This window comes from Octodon degus, unplaced genomic scaffold, assembly GCF_000260255.1.
Source record: "Octodon degus isolate 3935 unplaced genomic scaffold, OctDeg1.0 scaffold00036, whole genome shotgun sequence".
NCBI classification, from domain to species: domain Eukaryota; kingdom Metazoa; phylum Chordata; class Mammalia; order Rodentia; family Octodontidae; genus Octodon; species Octodon degus.
The window spans coordinates 12,459,876-12,482,608 of record NW_004524612.1 but is presented as its reverse complement, the minus strand read 5'-3'; the positions used below and the strand labels follow the sequence as shown (position 1 = coordinate 12,482,608).

General features: G+C 51.0%; 2 protein-coding genes across 2 annotated transcripts; one reads left to right on the top strand and one right to left on the bottom strand.

The window, feature by feature from the left end:
* Positions 1-3,827: 3,827 nt before the first annotated feature.
* Positions 3,828-4,848, bottom strand: LOC111816624. The gene is made up of 3 exons (XM_023714629.1): positions 4,383-4,848; positions 4,142-4,278; positions 3,828-3,996 (listed from the first exon to the last, which is right to left on the bottom strand). The coding sequence occupies exons 1-3, from the start codon at positions 4,734-4,736 to the stop codon at positions 3,828-3,830; spliced, it is 660 nt and encodes a 219-aa protein (XP_023570397.1). The 5' UTR covers positions 4,737-4,848.
* Positions 4,849-8,751: 3,903 nt separating this feature from the next.
* Pnma2 (PNMA family member 2) lies at positions 8,752-9,830 on the top strand. Its single transcript, XM_023714628.1, is given in 8 exon segments — positions 8,752-8,842; positions 8,890-9,022; positions 9,024-9,065; positions 9,067-9,096; positions 9,098-9,482; positions 9,485-9,629; positions 9,632-9,733; positions 9,736-9,830. Coding segments are annotated over 8 exon segments (1,023 nt in total).
* Positions 9,831-22,733: the final 12,903 nt, after the last annotated feature.

The window sequence follows — 22,733 nt, the reverse complement described above, 5'->3', positions numbered from 1 at the left end:
CAATGTGGACATTAATCACTCACAGAAGGGGCAGATGACTTTTGATCACTGGGATTTCTCCATAGCTGAGAATAACACTAGGAAGATGTTCTGAATGGGACAAGGATGAACAATGGAGACGAGAGCGATTCTAGAATGTGTTGTCTTTGGGAGAAAGTGAGATCTAGAAGGAGCGACTCCCCCAGGGGGTGGATGCACCGAGTTGTGTGGAGGGCACAGGGTGGGAAGAGAATCAACATGGGGCCGGGAGTGGAACCATAAAATGGCAAGAAAACCAGGAAGTACTTTGCAGACAGTGTTGTATTATCTATTTTATGCTGCTATAACCAAATTCTTGAGACTAGGCAATATACAGTATAATGAACAGAAAGGTACTTGACTCATAGTTCTAGAGCTGAAAAGTCTATGGTAAATGGGTCACATGTGGCAAGGGCCTTTTTGCTACAAGACAGGGTGAAAGGCATCACATGAGTGAGAGAAAATTCATTGCCTCCATCCCTTCTCGAATCAGCATGAACCTACGTATTAGAGTGCAGCCCTCTTCCTCATACCACCGCATTGGGTATTAAGCTCCCAACATGCGGGAGAGACGCATTCAAACCATAGCAGTGATGCTGCCATGTTCAACAGAACGCTGCCTTGCCCATTCACTGGCACCTGCCCCAGGAAAGAGTACCACCTCCTACTCACCTCACCCTGCACAGCTTGTTTGCTGCAAGGAGAAGTACCCAGAAGTCCCTCTGAAGGCCATTATTGAGTTTTGCACTGAGCTGCTGATTCAGTCAAATCTATGTCTAGTATGGAAGAGAGGGAATTCCTTGGAGGGATGGAGAAGGCTGAGGATGCTTGGGCACTGGTAAGGAGAAGCAGGCCAACTGCTATGGTCTGGATGTCCAGTGGCCCCCAGAGGTTCCTATGAAAAGGCTTGGTTCTCAGGGTGATAGTACCGTGCTATGGATTTTTAAGAGGTGAAACTGTAGAAGAGGTGCCTGGGTCACTGTAGGTGTGTCTTCCAAAGGGACTGTGAATCCTGGTCTTTCTGCTTTCTTTGTACTTTTTGGTTCAAGATGCCATCTATCTCCCTCTCTCCTCCTCCTCCTTCTCCTCTCCTATTTTCTCATGATGGTGTGCTACCAACACCAGAGGTCCAAATCCATAGGGCTGATTAATCTTCAACTTGAATATACAAAATCATAAGCTGCAACAAATCTCTTTACTTCATAAGCAGCCTGCCTTGGGTATTTTGCTATAGTGATAGGATCCTGACTAATACAGCAAGACAGCTGAGCTGCCCATTTGCTCGCTACTCCAAGAGGCTCAGAGTCCTTCACAGGGAGCAATCAGTGTAACCTCAGTGCAGGCCAATGTGGACCACCACAAGAACATGTAGGGAAAGAAAGGTTACAAGAGAGAAACTTCCCTCATTCACAGCTGCTGTGATGGCTCTTTCCCTTCACCAAAATCTGAAGCCCAGGTTAAACTTTTCTGGTGCTTTTGACTGGCCCTGAATGCACCCACCCACCCTCTCTTATCTTGCATGAGCCACATAGTTAAGGAATCTGCTCCCTCCCTCCCCACATCCTCCACAGAAGAGCAGCAGGACCTCAGCATGACAGCTGAGCAAAGCCACTCTGACCACACGTTAGCAACACTTGCAAAGTGAGACTCAGAAGGAGAGAAGGCATGAGCCTCTTCCAGGAGGATTTAAGAAGAAAGAAAATGTGATCCACCCAAGCCCCATGCTTTGGCCTAGTCTACCTCTTTGGCCCAGAACTTTTTTTTTTTTTTTTATTTTAGGGAAGGATCTACGGGTGTTCAGGGTCTCACTACTAGATTGGACTTGTAGTGATCCACCTGTTAACAGCCTCCCAAGAGCTGAGATTACAGGCATACACCACTATGTCCAGTCTCAATTGCTGTCTCAGTGTGCCACAGAGGCGGGACCAGCACAGCAAGCCCAGGGATCAAACCTCCAGCCCCTGTGCCTGCTTACAGGCACTTTAATCCGCTGAGCTATTTGGCCGGCCCTTGGCCCAGAACTTCTGAGGGACATGCTGAGATGCTTTTGGCCACCCTTTTCACTAGCTGAAAACTATACATTGACCACTCAGTCAAAATGGCATGCCCAACTGTGCTTTTGGAAATCACCGGTGCTGCATACACATATACACAGCTTTTCCCTCTTATGCTGATCTGGAAAATTCAGACATTCTATGCGCCAATCCAGGTAAAGTGATCTTAATCATGAATGGCCAAATCCCATATGCGTACCCCTTGTGCAACAGTGCTGGACTGAACATGCAAAGTCAAGAAGGGCTGCAGAAAGGCCAGGCCAGAATCACCCTCTATGACTAATAACCAGACAACTACAATCAGCATGGGTATGCAGAAGCCCCAAATGCCTTGGTGTTTGGCTGGGCATTCTTCTCCTCCAAACTCTCACCCATGTGCCCTAGAGTCACAGTTTAGAATTTCTATTAAATTTAGAGTGTTCAAACAAGCAGCCATGATCAAACATCTAAGCTTCTAAATGGACAAGAAACTAGATGTGTTACACAGCCCAGCGAAGCAACACTTTTCCAACTCCAGCTTCCACTCACCTCCATCATTACAGGGTGGCTACTCTCAACTCCTGCCCCTGACCTGCCATTCTCCATAGGATACCCTCTGATGCCCTGGGCATTTCTGCTCCCGCAGGACATTGCCTATGCCTTCTGCCTTATGGGAGGCTGTTCACAGTGCCACGCCGCCCTTCCCAATCTTGGCCCTCATCTCATTTCGCAGCCAGCTTCAATATGAGGTGCACACAGAAGTAGAAACCTACTTCAGTTATCTGGCTGCTTGGAACAAAACAAGGTTTGGGGGTTAAGATTCTTCCAGTTCCCTCCTAATTAAATATGAATACAAATAAGTATACATGAATATAAAATGCAATAAATCAGAGGCTGGAACAGGGGATACAAACTAAGTGAATATTTGCATCTCCTTTTGAAAATGGTAGCAAATGGCTATTTCCTGTTTTAGTCCTATAAAAGTGAAAAGCTACACGAGTGGGCCAAAGCAGCAGACAGTGTCGTGTCCCAACCATTACAACTCTTAAATGTTCTCAGATGCTTTTACAGTGTGTAGACAGCCTGATGGAAAGAAAAGCTTATAGATTTCCTCAGTGAGTATGTGTAGACCACCACTCAACTCCCCAAAAACCCTTTAAAATGCAGCCTCTTGAACTTTTTAATGACTAAACTTCCCCCTGCCCTGGAAAGCAGGCACACAACAGGCATGCGATATATCACCATTCACTGATCAATTTTGCATCTTCACCGTGGATGTGGGAGTGAAACAGCAAACAAGAGTTAACACATTATGCACTGGAAATGATTCGCTGAGAAATTAAGGCAGTAAAAAAATATTGCACAAGTATAAAGGTCACCCTGGCAAAGAAAAAATTATGTATGAGGAGACAGCTGCACTCAAATGCACACTGGTCATATTAGCCAGACAGTGTTAAACATTTTTTAAAATCAGGGTTAATCAAAGAAACCTTCTTTGTCTCTCAATTAATACAGCGGGAGGGGTTTAGTCTTCCATGGGGGGCGTTTATTCCCATTTTCTTTTCTTCCCGCCCCTTCGAATATAATCCACGCCGTCCCCATGGCCGAAGTGCCTCCCCACAGAGCGGAGGAGCGCTCCGAAAAGCCCTTGCTGAGCTGCTCAGCGTAACTTTGTTCTCCACATGGTCTATTTAGGAGACTTGGCTTCCTCGGGTGACTCCGCGGCCTCCCTCGCTCTTCCATGCCTTGAACACGAGTCGCGGGCGCTGAGCGTCTTCAAGGCGTCCGGGAGGCGCTGGCCGTGGTCCTGACCTCCGAGCTCAAGATGCGAGAGCGGGCAGTACCGGAGGAGGTGGGACTGCGAGCGACCCTCGGAACCCCAGCCCCTCCCGACCCCCAGGGAGCCCGCGGGCCTTCCCGCAACCCCTCCACTGCGCGCTCCGAGCTGCATCAGAAAAGGGTGGGGCACCCAGCCGCGGCTGCAATCGGAAGGCGCCCGGGAGGAGGATTTAAGAAGAAAGAAAGCATGGTCCACCCAAGCCCCATGCGCAACGCCCCCAGCCGGGGATCAGCCTGTCCTTTCCACCCACCCCCCAGCTCCCAAGCCCAGGGAGTCGCGGGCAGCCTTTGTGGGCGCACGGCCGCCCACCGTGAGCCTCGCCGCACCCTGCGAGAGGGGCGCGCGGGGAGGGCGCGTGCAGATGCGGAGCCGCGTTCCGGGCGGGGCCTAGGGGCGGGCACAGGGGGGCTCAGCTCTCTGCGAGGGGAAAGAGGAGAAAAGGGGCGATCCCCGCGCCCCGGCCTCGGCCTCCACCTCCGCCCCATACCAACCTGGTCATAGATGTTCTGCAGAGCTTCCTTGCCCGAGGCCCGCCGGATCTCCACCTTCCGGCTGGATTCAACAGATGGCTCTTCGCCGGGCCGCCGGCCCTGACGGGAGTAGGGCGACTGCGGGTCGGGCCCCAGGTGGGCCACGTCCCGCTGCTGAGCCACCACTTGCCCTGAGCCCCGGCCCACCGACAGCGAGTCGAAGTCGATGGTCTTGTTCTCCGAGGACCCTTCCACCGGGCAGAACATGCCACAAAATTTCTGCCGGGGTTTGGGGCTGCCGGAACCCAGGTTTTTAAAAAAGGCAGGGACCTCTTCGTCCTCTGCCGCCTTCCCGGACTGCTTCCTCTCTGCCATGGCGCGGGGGCTCGGGGCCGGTCCTCTGCGTCCGTCCGTCAGTCCGTGCGTCCTCCGGGTCAGCGAGGCTCCCTGTCCCTGGGCACAAACCCGTGGCAGCTGCCTCGCCGCCCGCAAGGTGCACAGAAAGGAAGCGGGGCTGGCGAGCAGCGACCCACCCTGCCGGTCCCTCCCCCTGACCTCGCTTTCTCCCCTCCCCGCCCACGCCCCCCGCAGCAGCCGCGCGAGCTGGAGCGAGCGGCAAAGTTGGGTCTGGGAGCGCGGTCGCTGCGGCAGCGGGATCCGGGAGGGGCGCGGCGGGGCGGGGCTGGAGGGGTCGGGGCGGAGGAGCGGGGGAGGGGAGCCCCGCGCTCCGGAAGTGAAGCACAAGTCCACGGGCTCGTAGATGCGTGGCGTTGGGCGCGCTGACCTCGGCCAGCGCCCGGGTGAGCACGCGCGGGGAGCTGGGTGCGGACCCTCTCCACCCAGCGCAGGTGGGGCGAGGGCCAGGGCACACGGGTGCGAGCTTCATGGGTGGCGCGGGACACCCTGCCCTGGGGTGAGAGAGGGGCGGTGCGTGCAGTGCGGACAGGCGGCGCCATCCGCAGGGAACCCAAACTCTAGTTAAGCCTCGAGAAACCGGGCGCAGCCCGAAGGTCCTCTTCGAGAGCAGCCTGTGGCCGGGGAGTGGGGTGCACAACATGGCGCGGAGGGAGGTCGAGGAGCGCGGGGGTCAGAGCGGGCCGGCGAGGGACCGAGGCCGCGAGTGTGCAGCGCGTGGTCGCGAGCACGACCAGCGGATTCCAGCTGTGCGCGACAACCTCGGAGAGAAAGGGCGCAGACCCTCCGTGTGACTGCCCGGGAGCTGAGCAGCGAGCTGCGTGCTGCCCCAAGATGGGACCGAGGGTGTCGTGATTGGCACGTTCCCGCGCCGCTCCTCGGCCTTTCCAGAGCCGGTGTCCCGGAACCTGTCCCTTTGGCCACGCTGCAGCTCGCACCCCATGCGCCCTCCGCGCGCACACACACACACACACACGAAGGAGAGGATGTAAGCGGATCAAAGCCCACGCCCGTTCTATGCTGCCAGGCACCCCGCCCCTGTTGCGCACTGCGCCAGAGCCCCGCGGATTCGAGAGGGGCCCGGCGCGGGGTTCAGTAGGAGCAGTGTGCCGGTGGGCAGGGGCGGGCAGGTGGCAGGGTGCGGGCTGTACGGTGTGCGGTGAACTGTGCCAGGTCACTCCGGGCCACGCGGGAGAGGACGTGTGGGGCCAGTGTACTGTGCGGGGATATAGCCAAGACCGCTGTGGGTAGCTCCTTGGGCGGGCTGTATGATCCGTGCAGGGCCTTCCCTTGTTCTTGTTCATCTCTACATCCGGTGCACTAACGGCCCAGTCGCAGGTCCGTGGTAGCCCCACCTCTATCCAGCGAGGCTGAAAGCTACAGAAACAATGCCCATCCTTTGGCTGGAGGTCCGGGCATGCTCAGTAACACGTGTGGGTTTGGGCCTACGGGATCCAGGCAGGGCGGGTGGGGCGCGGGGGGAGGGGGTGGCTCGCGCATGGCAGTGTGGCCAAGAGTCCACTGCCCTGGTCAGTCCAGCCCCCAGAGAGAATTAAATGGCCACTGCCCTCCCACTTTTGAGGGAGAATTGGCTGAACCGAGTTAAATGTGAAAGACTTCTGGTCAGTGGAAGACTTCCGCCCCTCAGTAGGGCGGACACACTTCCAGCTGGGCTGAGAGGCCAGGCAGACATCTTCGACCTGATGTGCTTCGCATTTGAACAGAGCTCTTCCTGACCAGAGCCGGCTGACACTCCTGCTTCATCACCCTGGGTCCCCACACTAGTAAAGAGGTCTGGAGAGACTGAGGGTGTGCCCAAGATCGGTGTTCCAGCTAACCAGGAGACAATTCCAGGGAGAGTCTCCAGTTCCAAGACTGATCCTTTGTATTTATGTGACAAAATACAAAGTTCTTACTTACATTTGTCCATAGCCACACATTCCTGTCATGGCCCTATTGTGTACGAAGGACATTTATTTCTCTCCATTTTTACAGAAGATCCCTTGCAGGTGAGATCACCTGTGGGAGAGTTCTTCCTCCTGCTTCAGTGCCTTCTTATAGCTCCAGTCTTCTGCTCCAGTGGGACAAAGGTCACCTGGAGAGAAGCCTGGGAAAGTTAGCATCCCAGGTCCTGGGGCAGCATGTTCCCGCCTCACTCTGTGGACCTCCCAGGAGGACTTTGGAGCTGCTGTGTGACTCGGGCCTCCACGCAGATTTTCAGGTGGGGGTGGGGTGGGGTGGGCAGTTGTAGCACACACCACGCTCACTGGGGGGGGCAGTCACTCACAAGTAACAATGCTGCAGTAGCCCACAGGAGGCCGAGCTACAACAGTCTCCTGTGGTCACCGCCCCATGATGTCGCCCTGGGGTATGTGGTGATGATGTTCACAGTGGCCAGGAAACCTGTGAGATGTGCACAAGATCCCTGAGGCCTAGCGACCATAACAGTAGCAGGGACTGTTCGTCCCTCTCTAGAACAGCTCCTTGACACCTGGGCGGCCTTGTGTCTTGTGGCTCAAATGACTCATTAGAGCTCAAAGAAAGTGTGTTGGTGACTTTCTACTCATGGCCAAAGAAGTAGCCTGCTGAGCATTTGCAAAGACGCACCATGCAGGGTGCGTGCGTGATTCCAAACTTGACTCATTTGGCCCAGGAGGTCCTTTATTTATTTGCTTCTTTCTGGTACCAGGGCCTTCGCACTGAACGATAGTCCCACTCCCTTTAATTATATTTTTATATTGAGACAAGACCTCACCAAGTCACTAAATCAATGAGGGTTGGCCCCACTTGCAGTCCTCCTGCCTGCCACAGCTTTGTAGAGTCCTGGGGTTACCAGTGAGCACCTCACACCCAGCCCCATTTTTATAATTGTTGTACCTATAATAAGTTACTGTTTAAGTGTTTTATTGATTCTCCATTGGATTTTTTTTTTTTTTTCCCTGAGGTTTAAATCCAGGGGCCTGTATCACTGAGCTTCACTTTCAGTCCTTTTTTATTTTTTATTTTGAGACAGGCTCTCACTAAACTTCCCAGGCAGGGCTTGAAGTTAGTATCCTCCTGCCTGCATCTCCAGAGTAGCAGGATACAGGCATGTGCCACAGTTGATTTTTAAGTCAAAGAAATGTAACACCATCTTTGAGAAACTATTAAACACGATGGGTTGTTTCATGTTTCACCCTTCCTTACTTGATTATCATATTTTTTAGTAGGCACATTAATTTTCATCCTTGGATAGCAGTTAGGCATGGAAATACAGTGTTCTTATTTGTGTATGACAGGGTAACTTGGCTTGGCTGGGACGCAGACTCCAGACGTGCTTAGTGAGAGGTGGGTGACGTCTTCCTGTGCTGTGCACTGATATATAAGGTCCTCGACTCAGAACATTCTGGAACATATAACAGGCATGTGACATCTCCTTTTGTCCCCCTCAGGGCATATGAGTCATGAGCCTATGGCAGGGAGCCTAGATGGCAGAATCTCCAGAGAGTGAAGCAGGGAAGGGGCCTGAGAGTGGGTGGCAGAGCCCATGGAGCACCCTGAGGCCCACCAAAAACTAGAGCAGGGACATGTCTTGGGACTAGAAGGACCTCAGGTAAAATCAAGCATTGTTTCTTCAGGGGGCAAGGGCCTGAGACCTCTCCTGCATCAGAGTGGACTGTGCCCCCCACCCCGACGGGCAGACAGTCTCAGGATGTCCTGGGTGCTTGGCAGAGGCAGAAGAGTCTCCTTGCACAGCTGCGGTGGACTGTAGACCCACGGGCAGTGGCACCGTGACAGCCAGGCCAAGCCCTGCCCATAGGTGTTAGGGCAGTTGGGAAGGACTGAGTGCTTGGCACCAGACAAGGACAGGTTATTGGGCCAGAAGACCTTGAGAAAACTCCCCCATGGGGCCTCACGCAGGGACCCAGGCTCAGCTGGGCTGTGTTGAGAACCTCTGCATGACTTCGTCACTGTGTCCTGCTCGGGGATCTGGGGCATGCCGGTGGCGCTGCTCGAGGACTGGTGCCACAGGATCATGGGTGTGGATGATCAGAAGTCGCTGATGGTAAGTGGCATCCTGGAGGACTGTGGGGGGAGGATTGTGGGCAGGCTGAGACCCGGCATCCTGCCGGAGACCCTGAGGCCCGTGGCTGGCCCAGACCACCTGGGAAGGTCTTCTGGAAGATGCTAGTGCTCCTGGAGGACCCCAGTGTCTTAAGGATCCCCAGCGAGGTGCAGGGAAAGGGGAGTGTCTGGAAAATGATCTTCAAACCCCGGCTCTGAGCTTCTCGAAAGACTAAATCTCTTTCTAGCAAGAGGGGCAGACAGTGTCAGGGATGTTCTGACTCTGGGGCACAGGGAGGGTCTCTGGCCACTGTCCCCTGCATCTCCCCAGAGCTAGTAGCCCATTTGTTAGGACAGGCAATAGCACGTGCCCCTTGGCCCCTGCTGCCTATGCAGTATCAGAAGTTGAGAGTCTTCTCGGGAAGTACCACTCCTGCCCCAGAGGAGGAGCCCTTTGAGGCCCCCAAGATAGTCAAAGAATGGTCTGTCCCAGAGGCTAAAAAGAAGAGCAGGTTGTTGGAGAGCCTATGGGGTCCCGCCCTGGCCCTCCTGCACATAGTCCAGGCTGACAAGCCATGCACTGGCCTGCAAACCTTTCTGGATGCCTGCACACAGGTGTTCGGCAGCGCGGAGAGCTGAGCCCCAGGTCTCCCAGGTGAGGTGGGAGGGCCTACCAGGAGGAGGGGGAGAAAGCCTACGTGCTACAGGTGGAAGCCCTGCTGTAGACTGCCATGGCAAAGCGGGCCACTCCCAGGAACATCGCTGATGTTTAAAGGAATAAAAAAAAAAGTCCGCTGGAGCAGATTATGGCCAGGCCAGTCTCAGCAAGGGCCTCTGGTGTCACCTCAGGGAGCTGAAGGACCAGGAGCAACCACCCAGTTTCCTGGAGTAGATGAAGGTGATATGGAAAGAAGAAAAAAAGAGGCTTCCTTTACAAATGAGAATATTGGGAAGCCACAAAAAGGCAGTGGCTTGGGCCACTGGAAGGAAAGAGGACTGAAGGCCTGCTAGGATTGGCTGCCCCACCCCAGCAGGCCTGGGGACCTTCACTTGACTAGGCTGAGACCTTTAGGTGGTTTTTAGTTTTGTTTTTAATTCCTTTAATGTACAGGATTGAACTCAAGGCATTTGAGCCAACTCTTCGTTTTTCTTTCTACAAAAACAAATACCTGGAGTTTCGCATACCCTCAGCAGATTGTTAATAAATAAAAGATTGAATTCCAAATGTTAGGTATCCTGAAGAAATTGAAACACCCATACTTCTGGTTCATTTTAAATAAATACCCCCCAAATAGACGAAAATGTATTCATACAACAGAAGGGAAAATTAGCATCAGAAAAAACAGCTCTTTTGATGAGTTTAAAAGACAGTTGCCTGGGGCCAGGGAGATGGCTCAGTAGAATAAGCGCTTGCCTGGCAAGCACAAGGGCCTGAGTTCAATCTCCGGTTCCGCCAAAAAAAAAAGATAGTTTCCTGTTGAGGGTTTACCTGCCTCATTAGCAAATTCCTGCTGAGTCCTGAGCAGGGGAGACTCGATCCAAGAGTTAGAAAGCTCCGGCCACCATGCACAGGTAAGCAGTTCTGAACCGAAAGATAGGTGGGCTCTCAGGGAGCTTCCTGCCGACACGCAGAGCTACGTGGTCACCTTGTGTGTAGGGACAGGCGTGGAATGAAGAGTAGACCACCACCTCCTCCAGTTTCCTCCTTGTCTCACCTGGGGCATAGCCCTCCCACCTCCCTGCTGGGTGTCGCATAGATCAGGGCTCCCCAAGCCCCTAGAACTTGGAGATGAGGGGCAGGAGGAAAGGGGCCAGCGAGTGAGTGAAGCTTTGTCTGTATTTGTAGCTGGCTGCATCTCTCAGGCCACCCAGCCATCCCGCCACCACCCCCCCCCCAGCTCCAGCTCCACCTCCTGTTAGAGCAGCTGTGGCATTGAATTCTCATGGGAGCGTGACCCCAACTGTGACCTGCACACATGAGGAGATCTTGCTTGTGTATTCCTTCAAGTCATCCCCAAACCATACATATACTACCTCCCCCAGTCCCCAGAAAAACTATCTTCGTGCAGCCAGCCCCTGGTACCACAACCAGGGTTGGTACCACTGGTGCAGATGGCCCCAGAACCAAAGACTGCACCGTGCTCTTCAGACACAAGGGATGCAGCCCCGTCGCTACCTTCAGGAGGCCCAAGGCACAGAGGTGGCCTCAAGGAAGGCATGGACATCGAGGACAGCAGCACACACAGGACACGTGCATGTACCCATCAGACTGGTGTGGTTACAGAGAGGTTCAGAGTGGCAACAAAGAGAAAAGAGGAAAGAACTTGTAACTAGTGAGGGTCTTCATGGGGGAAGGAATTTCTAGTGTCTCACCGAATATATGCAGTACCATGCTCCTTATTTTTCCTTTCTTTCTTTCCTTCTTTTTTTTCTTCTTTTCTTTTTCTTTCTTTCTTTCTGGAGAGAAAGAAGCTGAAGTTCAGATCGGTTCAGTGGTCTCCCCAACACCAAAACACTAAGTGGCACAGCGTGGACAAAGGCAGAGACTGACTCAGGCTGACTTATTCCCCACGTTCTTCACGCTTTCGGGTTATGTTCTCAAAGTTCTGCAGACTTTTCGGCAGTCCCATCTTTCAAATGTGCTTTATACCTTTTAAATAGCTACCAAGGGGCCAGGGAGATAGCTCAGAGGCCTAAGTTCCTGCCTGGCAAGCACAAGGACCTGGGTTCAACCCCCAGGGCAGCATACCTTGCTGGCCCTGGGCCGAGACTACCAAATCCGGGTGTGGTAGCACAGGATTCCCAGCACTGAGAAGGCTGAGACAAGAGGATCACTACGACTCAGAGCTGCACAGTGAAACCCTGTACCAAATACAATAAATAAATACATAAATAAATAACAAGCTAACAAATACCAGTTAGACTCAAATGTGGTGAGGAGGAGCGTTACCACACAACAGCGACCAGCACATTTCCTGTTGTCTCCAGGTTGACCCACTTGCTGTGGCCCTTGTGCAAAATTTCCTGCCGGTTCTTTGCACCTGTCCAAACCTCCTCTATTTGTCTGTAGATTTAAAAGCTGTAGCACCTCATGGGAAGTTAAATCAGGGTCCTGCATGTTGTGTCAGGACAGTATGAATTAGCACCAAACACCTGTTAGTTATGTACTAGGCAAATCTCTGATCCAGTTACGTACAGCCTCGTGGTAGATCTGCACATACAGCACACAAATTGCCTCTCTTCTGAAAACCTCAGTCTCCTCATCTGAAAATGGGGTGGTGAGAATACAGGGCGGTTGTTAGGATCAGGTGGCAAAATGCCTGGTAAATGCTTCTGTCAATTTTTTAATTTAGCAGAATGTCGTTACAGTGAGACTCCAGGGATTTTCATGATGTTCATTGTCAGCTTAGCGTGTGCTCACTTTATTGTTCTTCTCGTTGTGCAGGGACAGGTGTGACTGTCGTCTTCCAGCCCAGTTGTGACGCCTTTGCATTTGTGATAAGTATCTAGCATGTGTTGATAGTTGTTAGTGACTTGACTTTAAAAACGTCCTAGAGTGTAGGTTCACTTAACTGAAGAACACTTCAAGTTATAGGAAAAGCACTTTAAATAAGGTATCATTAGGGCCGGCCAGATAGCTCAGCCGACTAAAGTGCCTGCTTAGGCAGCGCACATCAGCAGGGGTCACCCCCAAGGCATGCTGAGACGGTGATTGAGACTAGGTGTGGTGGTATACGCCTGTAATCCCAGTACTTAGGAGGCTGGAAACAGGAGGATCCCTACAAGTCCCATCTACGTAGTGAGACCCTGTAGACTCTGTAGTAAATATGTTTTTTTTTTTAAAAAAAGGTGTCCTTTGTAGTCATTTGTCTTTCTGGAGACTATTTCTCAATACGTTATTTTGCCAGAGTAATGTGACTGTCATCCATTATCCCTCATTTCATGTGGTTTTTTTGAAAATGACTTCATTCTTATCATTTATTGACATTCCACAAAGTAAAATGTTACCATTGTGAAGTTATAAAATAAATCTATGTTAATGAAATTCTGAGTTGCTCTTTCTGGTTTCTTTATTGTGGTCAGTGTAAGCTATTGTTAGGAGAAGGAGCTTCACTATACAATATTTTTTCACTGAGAAGTATTCAGGGAGACACTTTTATAAAATTAAGCTAAATCAAAAGGCTTTATCTCCTCTAGGCCAGAAAACCTGAAATGCTGAAATAATGGCTGGGCTGCATCTCTAGGGACCGGAGAGAGCTTGGCCTCGCCGCGACTGTCCAGACAAATTCCCCAGCTCATCAGCTACAGATGAAATGGCCCAGCGGCGGAATCTTGCATGTCCAGGCTGAAGTCAGCTTTCCTTACCTTGATGTGCAGGGAGGAAGTTTCTCCTTCTCCTTAAGTGTCTTGAAATTACCTCTCTTGGGGCTGGGGAGATGGCTCAGTGGAATAAGCGCTTACCTGGCAAGCGCAGGTGCCTGAGAGGTGGGCCTCATCCTACCCTTTCCTAAATCTCCAGTCCTGACCCTTGGAGACAGCTCTTCAAGATCTACATACTTCAGGTCAGCCAAATAGCTCAGCAGATCAAAGTGCCTGCAAGCAGGTGCAGGGGCCGGGGGTTCATTCCCCGGGCCTGCTATGCCAGCCCTGTCCCCAGGGTGTGCTGAGGTGGCAATTGAACTGGGTGTGGTGGCGCGTGCCTGTGATCCCAGGTCTTGGGAAACTATAAATAGACAGATCGCTATAAGTCCGATCTAGTAGTGAGACCCTGAACACCCTGTAGACCCTTTCCTAAAAAATACAGAAAAAAAAAAAAAAAGATCTACGCACCCTTGCCAAAAGTCACTTTTTACAAGGGGTACAAATTACAGACCAGGTCTTCAGCCACCTGCCTCTTCAGGCCTTGGGCATCACCAGGTGTTCGTACCTGCACCAGCCATTCCTGCCCAGCTTCATGTCCTGTTGGGTTCTCTGTCTAAGTGAAATGCTAGGCCGGCACCCAGCCTTGGCGTTACTCCTGTTCCCGTGTATGCAGTCCCTCCACTGTGTCCTTACCTGAGTCGCAGTCTTCCTCCCCCAGTGCTCTGCAGCCCAATGACCCCTACGCAGGAAGCTGCTTGGTCTCTCTCCCACCACCCCCAGAGTCTTGCCACCATCATGTTTGCACTTCAGACACATTTGCTTCTTCCCAAAGGGTGCTTGCCACTCTGAACCACCGGGGACAGTGGAGTGAGGGATCCTATGAGACCGAACGATGACAGTGGCCAAGTGCAAGGATGGAGTAAGCCCACCCACCGGGAGCTGGCTGGGTGCTCCCTAAAGTCAAAAGGAGCAGGAAGGAAGGCTTAATGACTCAGCTGTGTCTGTGGGAGTCCTACCAGACTGGGAAAGCAAAGAGGGCCTGAGCTAGAATTGGAAAAGCCAGAGTCTAAAATGAAAAAAAGAAGAGCTCAAATGAACATTGTCAGATGGGTCCAGGTGTGCTTGATATGCCACCAACAGAACTGTTCAGTGGGTTCTAATCACCTAGGATTGGGGCAGATGGCTCTCCCCCCTCCATATGTCTGGGAGCCAGGAATCCTTGAGTCCAAGAAGACTTGCACTCTGAAATGCTGCTACAAGGTGAAAGGATATGTCCACAGGTGGCCTTCTGAGAATCCAGCCTTCCCCCTGGGAGACCAGGTCTGAATAGTCCTAGCCCTGACCCCGGTGACCCCACTCCCCTCTGTGCCCAAGTGCTCCTTGACATTCCAAATGGATATTTTCTAAAAATCACTATAAATCCAGAAGTGTGTCCGAATCAATTTTATCAGACAGAAAAAGGTATAGAATTTCAGTCTGGCTTCAGGACGCCATCTGGAGCTGCCCATTAATTGTTAGGGTGGATTTAAGCAGCAGCTGAGGGTCCCCCCACCAAGTCTGCTTCCCCTCTGCCTTAGAAAAGTCACCAAAGGGGAGGAGGCCCTGTGCTAATGCTGGATGTCCCTATGGCAGCCCGTTGGGTAGGAGAAGGCTGCGCCTCCGTCCTGTCCTGCCCAGGCCTGCCCAGTCCAAGGAGCCTAATGACAGGCCTAATAAACCTGTTTCCTCATCATTAGGTCTTTCCCACCAAACTTAATTACTAACATAAAATTTCTTCACAAACATTTGTGACAAAAGTGAACTTTACATTGCCAGTGACCATAAGCACGGCTGTGGGAACTGCATTGGTGAAGAAAGGAGGTTGAGCTCTGCTGATGTCTGTAATACGCTTCCCCGGGAACATCTACAAGTGTCAGCCAAGTCATGGTTTGTGGCTGTTTTATTTTGTGCAGGGCCTCACTACACGGCTTGAACTCACAGTGATCCTCCTGCTTTCAGCCTCCCCGGGGCTGGCATTACAGTGCGCCACCACACCCAGACTCGTGGATTTTTTAAATGCCCTGACTAGTAGGTGTCTCCGTGACCTAAGGTAGTGCACATGTCTGTGGCTAGGTGTGCAGACCATCTTTGGAAAACATATCTCAATCCCGAATGGCTTGGGCCATTCCCTATTCCAAGCTGGCTTTTGGGCCTAAAGCTAAGGTAGTTCTTAGGCCTCCATCCTGTCACCGGTCTGGCTTGACAGCCTACAAGAGGCAATGTGAGGTGAGATATAAGGCTGTTGAGGTCCCAGAGGCCAGCCTCAGAGCCTAATGTGGGATTTAGCTAACGGGGAACCTTGGCAGAGCCCTAGAGTCTGGAGTCCCATTTCCTCATCTGTCCCCTAGCATGATCAGCAACTGGACTGCTTGGGACTATTCCTCCTCCTTGACCCGCCCTGCCCTGTCACTTCAGAATTCATGATGGTGTGGTCTAAGATGTATTCCCTTGGCAACAATATAGTTTGGCTTCATTTAGGAATTCTAGTGCAAGGAGTTAGGCTGTGCATACCAACTTTCTCTGTTGCCAGGGGGCATGCTGTGTTTGCTAGGAGTGGGCAGTTTATGCTCCACGTACACTGGATATCCACTTACGCAGTGGATGGAGCACATAGACCCCAAGACAGGTGGGAATTGGTATGCACTGAGGGGTAAGAAGAGGCAGAGGAGGTGAGCCTACAATTTAATGCACAAACACAAACACCATACTCATGTGCCATGCATAATCACAGTGCTAAATACACACACACACACACACATGCACGCACGCACGTACCACACAACTGGCATTTCCAGCCCATATCAGAACAGAGCAACACAAATGAAGATTTAGAAATAGATGAGAAGTGGAATAAAGCGTAGAGTCACGCTGTCAATTCCACGCAGGAAGATGACACGCAGGCCCACTATCCAAACTGTTGTGAATGGATAAGGATAAAATCTTGAAAGTAAACAGAAGAAACAATCAGAATTACCACTGACTCCTCGGGAGAAAGCACAGAGGCCAAAAGACAGGTAATCGCATCTGTGAACCTCTGGATAACTAGGAATATTTCCTTTAGCCAAGATTTAGTAAAACTATACCTTTAAAGTAACCTGCAACTAGCCTGGACTGGCCAGGAGTGGGGCTGGGGTGGTGGAGAGAAACTTGCTTGCTCTTGGACTCCTCTGTTAGTGGACCACTAAGGTTTCCTCTCTTCTTCTTCAATGTTAGTCATGCGGACTTTTTCACTTGTTTTCATTTTACCCACGTTTTCATGTGGATATGCACTAACTTGTCAGTCTCCTGTTATTTTAATTATTAATATTTTCCATTTCATTTGTTATATAAACTTATTGACTATTTCCCTCCCTCCACCTCAGTTAATATGTTCAGAAGCTTAGCTAGTTCGTTGCATTTTCTTTTTTTCTTAGAAAATCAGCTTTTGGTCTTATTTATTCCGATGGGCATTCTTTTATTCATTTCCATCCTTGTTGTTCTTATTTCTTCCTCTTGCTGTGTTTAGAATTCGCAGACCATTTCATTTATCACTTCTTGAGCATTGTTCCTTGTTTTCTATGTTTTCAGTAAATATATTTAAGTAAAGAAATGTATGTCTTCGGTATCATTTTTATTACATCTTACAATTCTGATATGTAATATTTTAAGCATTTTCATTTTTGTTAAACACTGAGTTAGCTTTTAGGGGAGCAAAGTTGCTGCAGATGTCTTTTTAAAGATTTTCTAGGTAATGGCATTGTGATCAATAAACATTAATTTTCTGAAATGTGTTAGTGTTTAATTTGTTATATAATGTGGCCAATTTTGTAAATCCCCTGTGTGTTCTTGAAACATTCTATGTTCTTTATGTATTGGCTGTAGGCCTCTATATTATTAATTATTGTCTAAATCATCTAAAATTTAATTTTTAATTACTTTACCTTTAATTTCTTAATTCAGCTATGTTAAAAAATTCCCTACTCCTAGGGCTGGCCAAATAGCTCAGCAGATTAAAGTGCCTGCAAGTAGGTGCAGGGGCCCAGGTTCAATCTCCTGGGCTGCCATGCCTGCCCTGCACCCTGGGGTGCGCTGAGACAGCAATTGAGAGTGGGTATGGTGGCACGTGCCTGTAATCCCAGCTCTTAGGAGGCTGTAAACAGGTGGATCACTAAGAGTCTGAGCTAGTAGTGAGATCCTGAACACCCCGTAGACCCTTCCCTAAAAATAAAAAATAAATTCCCCACTCTTAATAGTGAAATTTTCAATTTATCTTTAGAATTCTTGAAATCTTTTTGTCTTTTCCTATCTCAAAGTTTTTTTTTTTCAGGTTCAAATGCAAATGAACCTGAAAATAATAGTGATTTTAACATATAATGTCACTGCCCCTTAGTAAATTTGTTCATTTTATTTTTATCACTGATATGCTGCGAGTTAACCAGACCATCACAGTGTGTGCATCTGAGCTTGCTGCTTTCTTTTCTTCGCTCCCCTCATCCTCCATGTCCCTTCTGCTTTCCTGCTTCTCAGTTCTTCTTTATCCTTCTGCTAGTTTTAAAGCTAAATTATACAGTTCTATATTTTTCATGCCTACCCCATTTCATAAGATAGAATGGCAAATTTGGGGGTAGATCTAGTTTTGACTGATCTTTTTCTCCTTCTGGAAAATATGCTCATACTATTGACCGTGGCCTTGAGGACTCCAGCAAAGTTTCACTCCCAGCTCCATCTCTTGGGGACACCATTGGGACACAGGTTCCTCGGCCCCTATTGCAGCCGGCAAGTTCCCTCCAGGCAGTGAATTGCCCAGTCATGGGTCACTTGGTCTGCCAACTGATTCTGGGTCGCAGGCCTCTACTGGCTAGCACTCCCTTCCTTTGAACAGATACCTGCCATCTATTAGCTTTTTCATACTTACGCACACAGAGTACATCGAATCCATTTTCTCCATCTTGGCTGAAAGTAGAAGTCCTCTCGTTTAAGTTTCTTTTAAAGAGATTAAAAATTGAGAACAAATACATTTTACGAAGGTTTTTCTTTTTTTTTTTTTTTTTTTTTTTGGTGGAACAGGGGATTGAACTCAGGCCCTTGCACTTGCCAGGGAAGCGCTTATTCAACTGAGCCATCTCCCCAGGCCCTGAGAACAAATATATTTTAAATTTACTCGAGTGTAGTATCTCTAGTTCCTTCAGCTTGAGGAAATCCCTTCAGCGATGACTTGTAGTGCTCACCTGCTGACAAGGAATTATCTCCGCTTCTTTGCATGAAACATGTCTTTTTTATTTTTTATTTTTTATTTTTTCCTCTCTGTTATGAACGTGCTTGGAACTTTTGAGGCCTGTTTCTTAAGCTTCCCCAAGTAGGGCGGATTTAGCCGACCCCTGCCGCAGGGTCCCTCTGGCGTCTTTGCGCAGTGATCCCGGTGCTTTCTCCGGCAGGTCTCTGGCTCCGCCTGTCTCGCGTGTCACGGAGCCCTGTTTTCGGAGGAGAACCCTTCTCTGTGGATGTCGTTGCCTGGTGATGTGGTGCGTCGTCTGGCCAGGCGAGACTGCCGACACCGGATTCTCTGCCGAGAACCCCGCAGCAGCCAAGCGGTATCAGACGCGGGCTGCCGCGCAGCTCGCTCCTCTCCTGTGCTCCGCAGGCTGAGCTCGGCCGGACCTCCCCGCTGCTCTGCTCGGTGCCTCCCGGGGCTGTCCCCAGGCACCACGCAAGGGCACTCGTTCCTATCTATCAGGAACTGCCTATTTTTTATCTATGTATTTTTATTTTTTCGATGTATTTTGTCAAATTATTCATGTTTTCAACAGGAAGGAAAGTCTAGTACTAGAAACTTCATTCCATCATGGACAAGGGTGGAACCACTTCCTAGATTGTAGGTATAAAAAGATACTCAACACTTTAAACGCTGGTAGCAAAGGACGCTGGAGGGGAGAGGGGGATAGTTCAGCAGTCTAAGCGCCTGCTTGGCAAGCGCAAGGACTCAGGTTCCATCCCCAGTACCACATGCTGCGCCAGACCCAGAACCCCAGACCCTCTGAGCTGGCCACTAAAACCAGGCATGGCTTCTTTTTCTGGGAAACACCAAATGGCGGATGACACCGGTGCAGTGGGGGGCCGGAGGCCCCGAGGTCCAGGCGTGGGAGGCCGCAGCGGCTTTCGCGGGGCTTCGCAGTGGCCTTAAGGTCGCGGGCATGGCAGAGGCGACCATGGGTCTGCCGAGGCCGCGGGGCTTGCGGAGGTAAGGCCGAGGACAAAGAGTGGAGTCCTGTCACCAAGCTGGGCCGTCTGGTCAAAGACATGAAGATCAAGTCCCTGGAGGAAATTTACCTTTTTTCCTTACCCATCAAGGAGTCCGAGATTATTGACTTTTTCCTGGGCACATCCCTCAAGGATGAAGTTCTGAAGATCATGCCTGTGCAGAAGCAAACTCGTGCTGGCTGGTGGACCAGGTTCAAGGCATTTGTCGCCATTGGGGACTTCAACGGTCATGTTGGCCTGGGTGTAAAGTGTTCCAAGGAAGTAGCCACTACCATTCGTGGGGCCATTATCCTGGCCAAGCTCTGCATTGTCCCCATGAGGAGAGGCTACTGGGGAAACAAGATTGGCAAGCCCCACACTGTTCTTGCAAGGTGAGGGCTGCTGTGGCTCTGAGTTGGTGTGTCTGATCCCTGGCCCCAGAGGCACTGGCACTGTCTCAGCCCCTGTGCCCAAGAAGCTGCTGCTGATGGCTGGTACTGTTGACTGCTACACCTCTGCTAGGGGCTGCACTGCTACTTTGGGCAACTTTGCTAAGGCCACCTTTGATGCCATCTCCAAGACCTACAGGTGATGCCAGGTCCTTTGAACATGGTAAGTATATTTACACTTGCTTGCTGTCCCCAGGAGGATGTACTCAACAGGAGGGGCCTGTGTTCTCCTGACAGGCATCTGTCACAGTTGCTTGTGTGTCATTTTACTGAGTGGCAGAGCAGGAAGGCCCTGAGCCAGGACACAGGAGATCTTGTGTTCTGCCTCCCTCTGGCCTCTGTGTGACTCAGACTAGTCACTGCCCCATCTATGCCTTTGTCACTCCCTCTGCAAAGAGATATTAAGAACAAGCACAAACAGTGGCCTTGCTTAGCATGTGCAAGGCCTTGAGTACCTTCCCAACTGTGGAGGGGAAAAAGGAGCAAAAGACTAGGACATTCTCGCTCAGCTTCATACCCTGAAGCTTCCTAATTCTTGGCAAAAATACCATGTGTTGATTTATTCAGAAACATTTACTCTGTACCTTCTAAGCACTGGGACACAAAGAGAACCAAGAAAGCGTTCTAATCTCAGGGAATCAACTGTGGGATGGCATGTACCTTACAAATATGGTAAAGGTAGGTGGGTAGAAGAAGCAAAAATACTTGTGCGGATGCCTCCTAGAACTCACTAAAGGCATCATTCAGACCTGCCTTTGCTTCCTGTTAAGCTTTAGGTCCAGAACTGGTCCCCCAAGTCTTAGTGCTTGGAAGATTATTGGATCATGGAGATGGCCCAGTGGGGCTGTGGGTGCCGGGAAGGCTGGGTTCTTGTCCTTGGCTCCTTCCCTCTCTCTCTCTCTGCTTCTTGGCCACCAGGATATGAATATCTGGGCCTCTGCTGCCATGGAACTAGTGTCCATGGACTGAACCCACTGGAATTGTGAGTCAAACTGACTCCCCCCCCCCCCTTTAAATTATGGGTATCAGATACTGTGTCCTAGAAACAAGAAAACGACTAAGCACCTCCTTTTGTTATCAATAGTGGATGGTTTGACTTGTGTCACTATCTCTACTGAATGCTGTATCCAGAGCAGAGCTGGGGATGGGTCAGGATGTGGGCATTAGAGGTTACAAGCAAGAGCCATGGGCCTGTCCAGCACTTCGGGTGGCATTGTCTATCTGGATCGGGGCTGGGAGGCCGGGAGGCTGCAAGCTTGCTGACCATCTGAGCCCTTGTCTGACAGGAGCCCCATGTGGCCAGGGTGGGAGGTTGTATTAGTCAGCATGAGCTGCCTTGACAAGATGCGCAGACTCCCACAACAGGGACTCCCTTCCCTGCAGATCTGGAGGCTGGAAGGCCAGGAGCCAGGAGAAGGTCAGCAGAGTTGTTTTCTGCCGAGGCCCCTTACCTTGCCCTGCGCTGCTGTAGAATGAACATTTGCATCCCTCCCCAGATGTGTATGTTGAGACTCCAGCCCCTGTTGCATTACCTTTGGGAGGTGGGGCCTTAGAAGGTCATGAGGGAGGAACTTCAGGACTGCCTTTCACCCCCTTGCAAAAGAGACCCCAGAGAGCTCACTCAGCTCTGCTACTGTCCGAGGACACAGACAGAAGGCTCCATCTGTGCTCCAGAAAACCAGTCCTCAGCAGACCCTGAATCTGCCGGCACCTGGGGCTTGGACTTCCTGGCCTCCAAGAGTCTGAGAAAGGAACTTCTGTTGTGCATAGACCATGTGGTTGATGGCATTTTGTTACGGCAGCTGGACTCAGACAGCCAGCTCCTCCCTTGCAAATCCCCAGTGCGCCTGTGTTCTGCTCGCCTCTTGTAAGGCCACAGGTTGGATCAGGGCCACCCTAAGAGCCTCCTTTTACCACGGCCGCCTCTTCAAGGCCACATCACATCACCAAGTATTGCCACCTCCTGTGCTACTACAGGCTGGGGCTTCAACTGATGGGTTTGGGGAAAACACTTCATCTTGCAACAGAGACCAAGCCTCAGCTCCCACTGTCCCCTTCTCTGTGGGGACAAGAAAGAGGGGCTGGGGACAGGGCCCATTTCTCTCTGATGGGAAAAACTAGACCAGGAAGAGGAATCCGGCAGTTTTGGGACAGAAGCCACTGCACAATGTGCGAACATGGCCCTTTTCCAAAATTAGAGCACTCTGCACTTCTGCAGGGCTGTAAATAGCGCCTGTTGATGCTGCCGTCAGCTTTCTGCAGACTTCAATTAGTGTATTTTAACCCCTTAGAGAGCACCAGCACAGCCCTGAGGACCTTGAGCAATGTCCTCTAGGCCAGAGAGATGACCCCCACCCCAGGGATGTCCTGCTGGCTGCAGCAATTCAGTGGCCCCTCCTTTTCTCATCTGGTCTCATTTTCAGATTTTCAGGGCTGGCCATTCCTCCCAAGAGAAGAATGGTGGGGGTCTGGTGTGCGACACAAGAAATTATTGAAAAGAAAGCCTGTTGCCATGGGAACCAGTTGTCAACCGCTTTTCTGCGGGAGGTGTCAAGAGGGGGGCCGTGGGATTTGCTAAGCCCAGCTCGGCTTTTGTCTTCAATTTGTGACAAGAACAATGAGTGACTGGAGACAGGGTGGAGAGGAAAGCAGTCATCGATCAGAAGCCTGAGGTGTGGCCTGTGCTGGCAGAGCTTCTGGCCACTGTTCAGGGCCCCCAGCGCAGAGACATGCTGGGGACAGGGCACGGGGACGTAGGAAGCCGCTCAGGCTGAATGCCAAGCATCTTCAAGCTCCTGCGCTGGGCTCTGCCTCATGGCCAGTTTTTGCCAGACTATTCACACAGACA

Bases quoted from the DNA above. Each gene is read 5' to 3' on its own strand.
- LOC111816624 (XM_023714629.1), bottom strand. From the start codon at position 4,736: ATGGCAGAGAGGAAGCAGTCCGGGAAGGCGGCAGAGGACGAAGAGGTC. The intron at 4,279-4,382 runs GTTGGTATGGGG...GCCCGCCCCTAG, and splicing joins TGCAGAACATCTATGACCAG to GCCCCGCCCGGAACGCGGCT. The intron at 3,997-4,141 runs GTGGGTGGAAAG...TTTCTGATGCAG, and splicing joins CTGGGCTTGGGAGCTGGGGG to CTCGGAGCGCGCAGTGGAGG.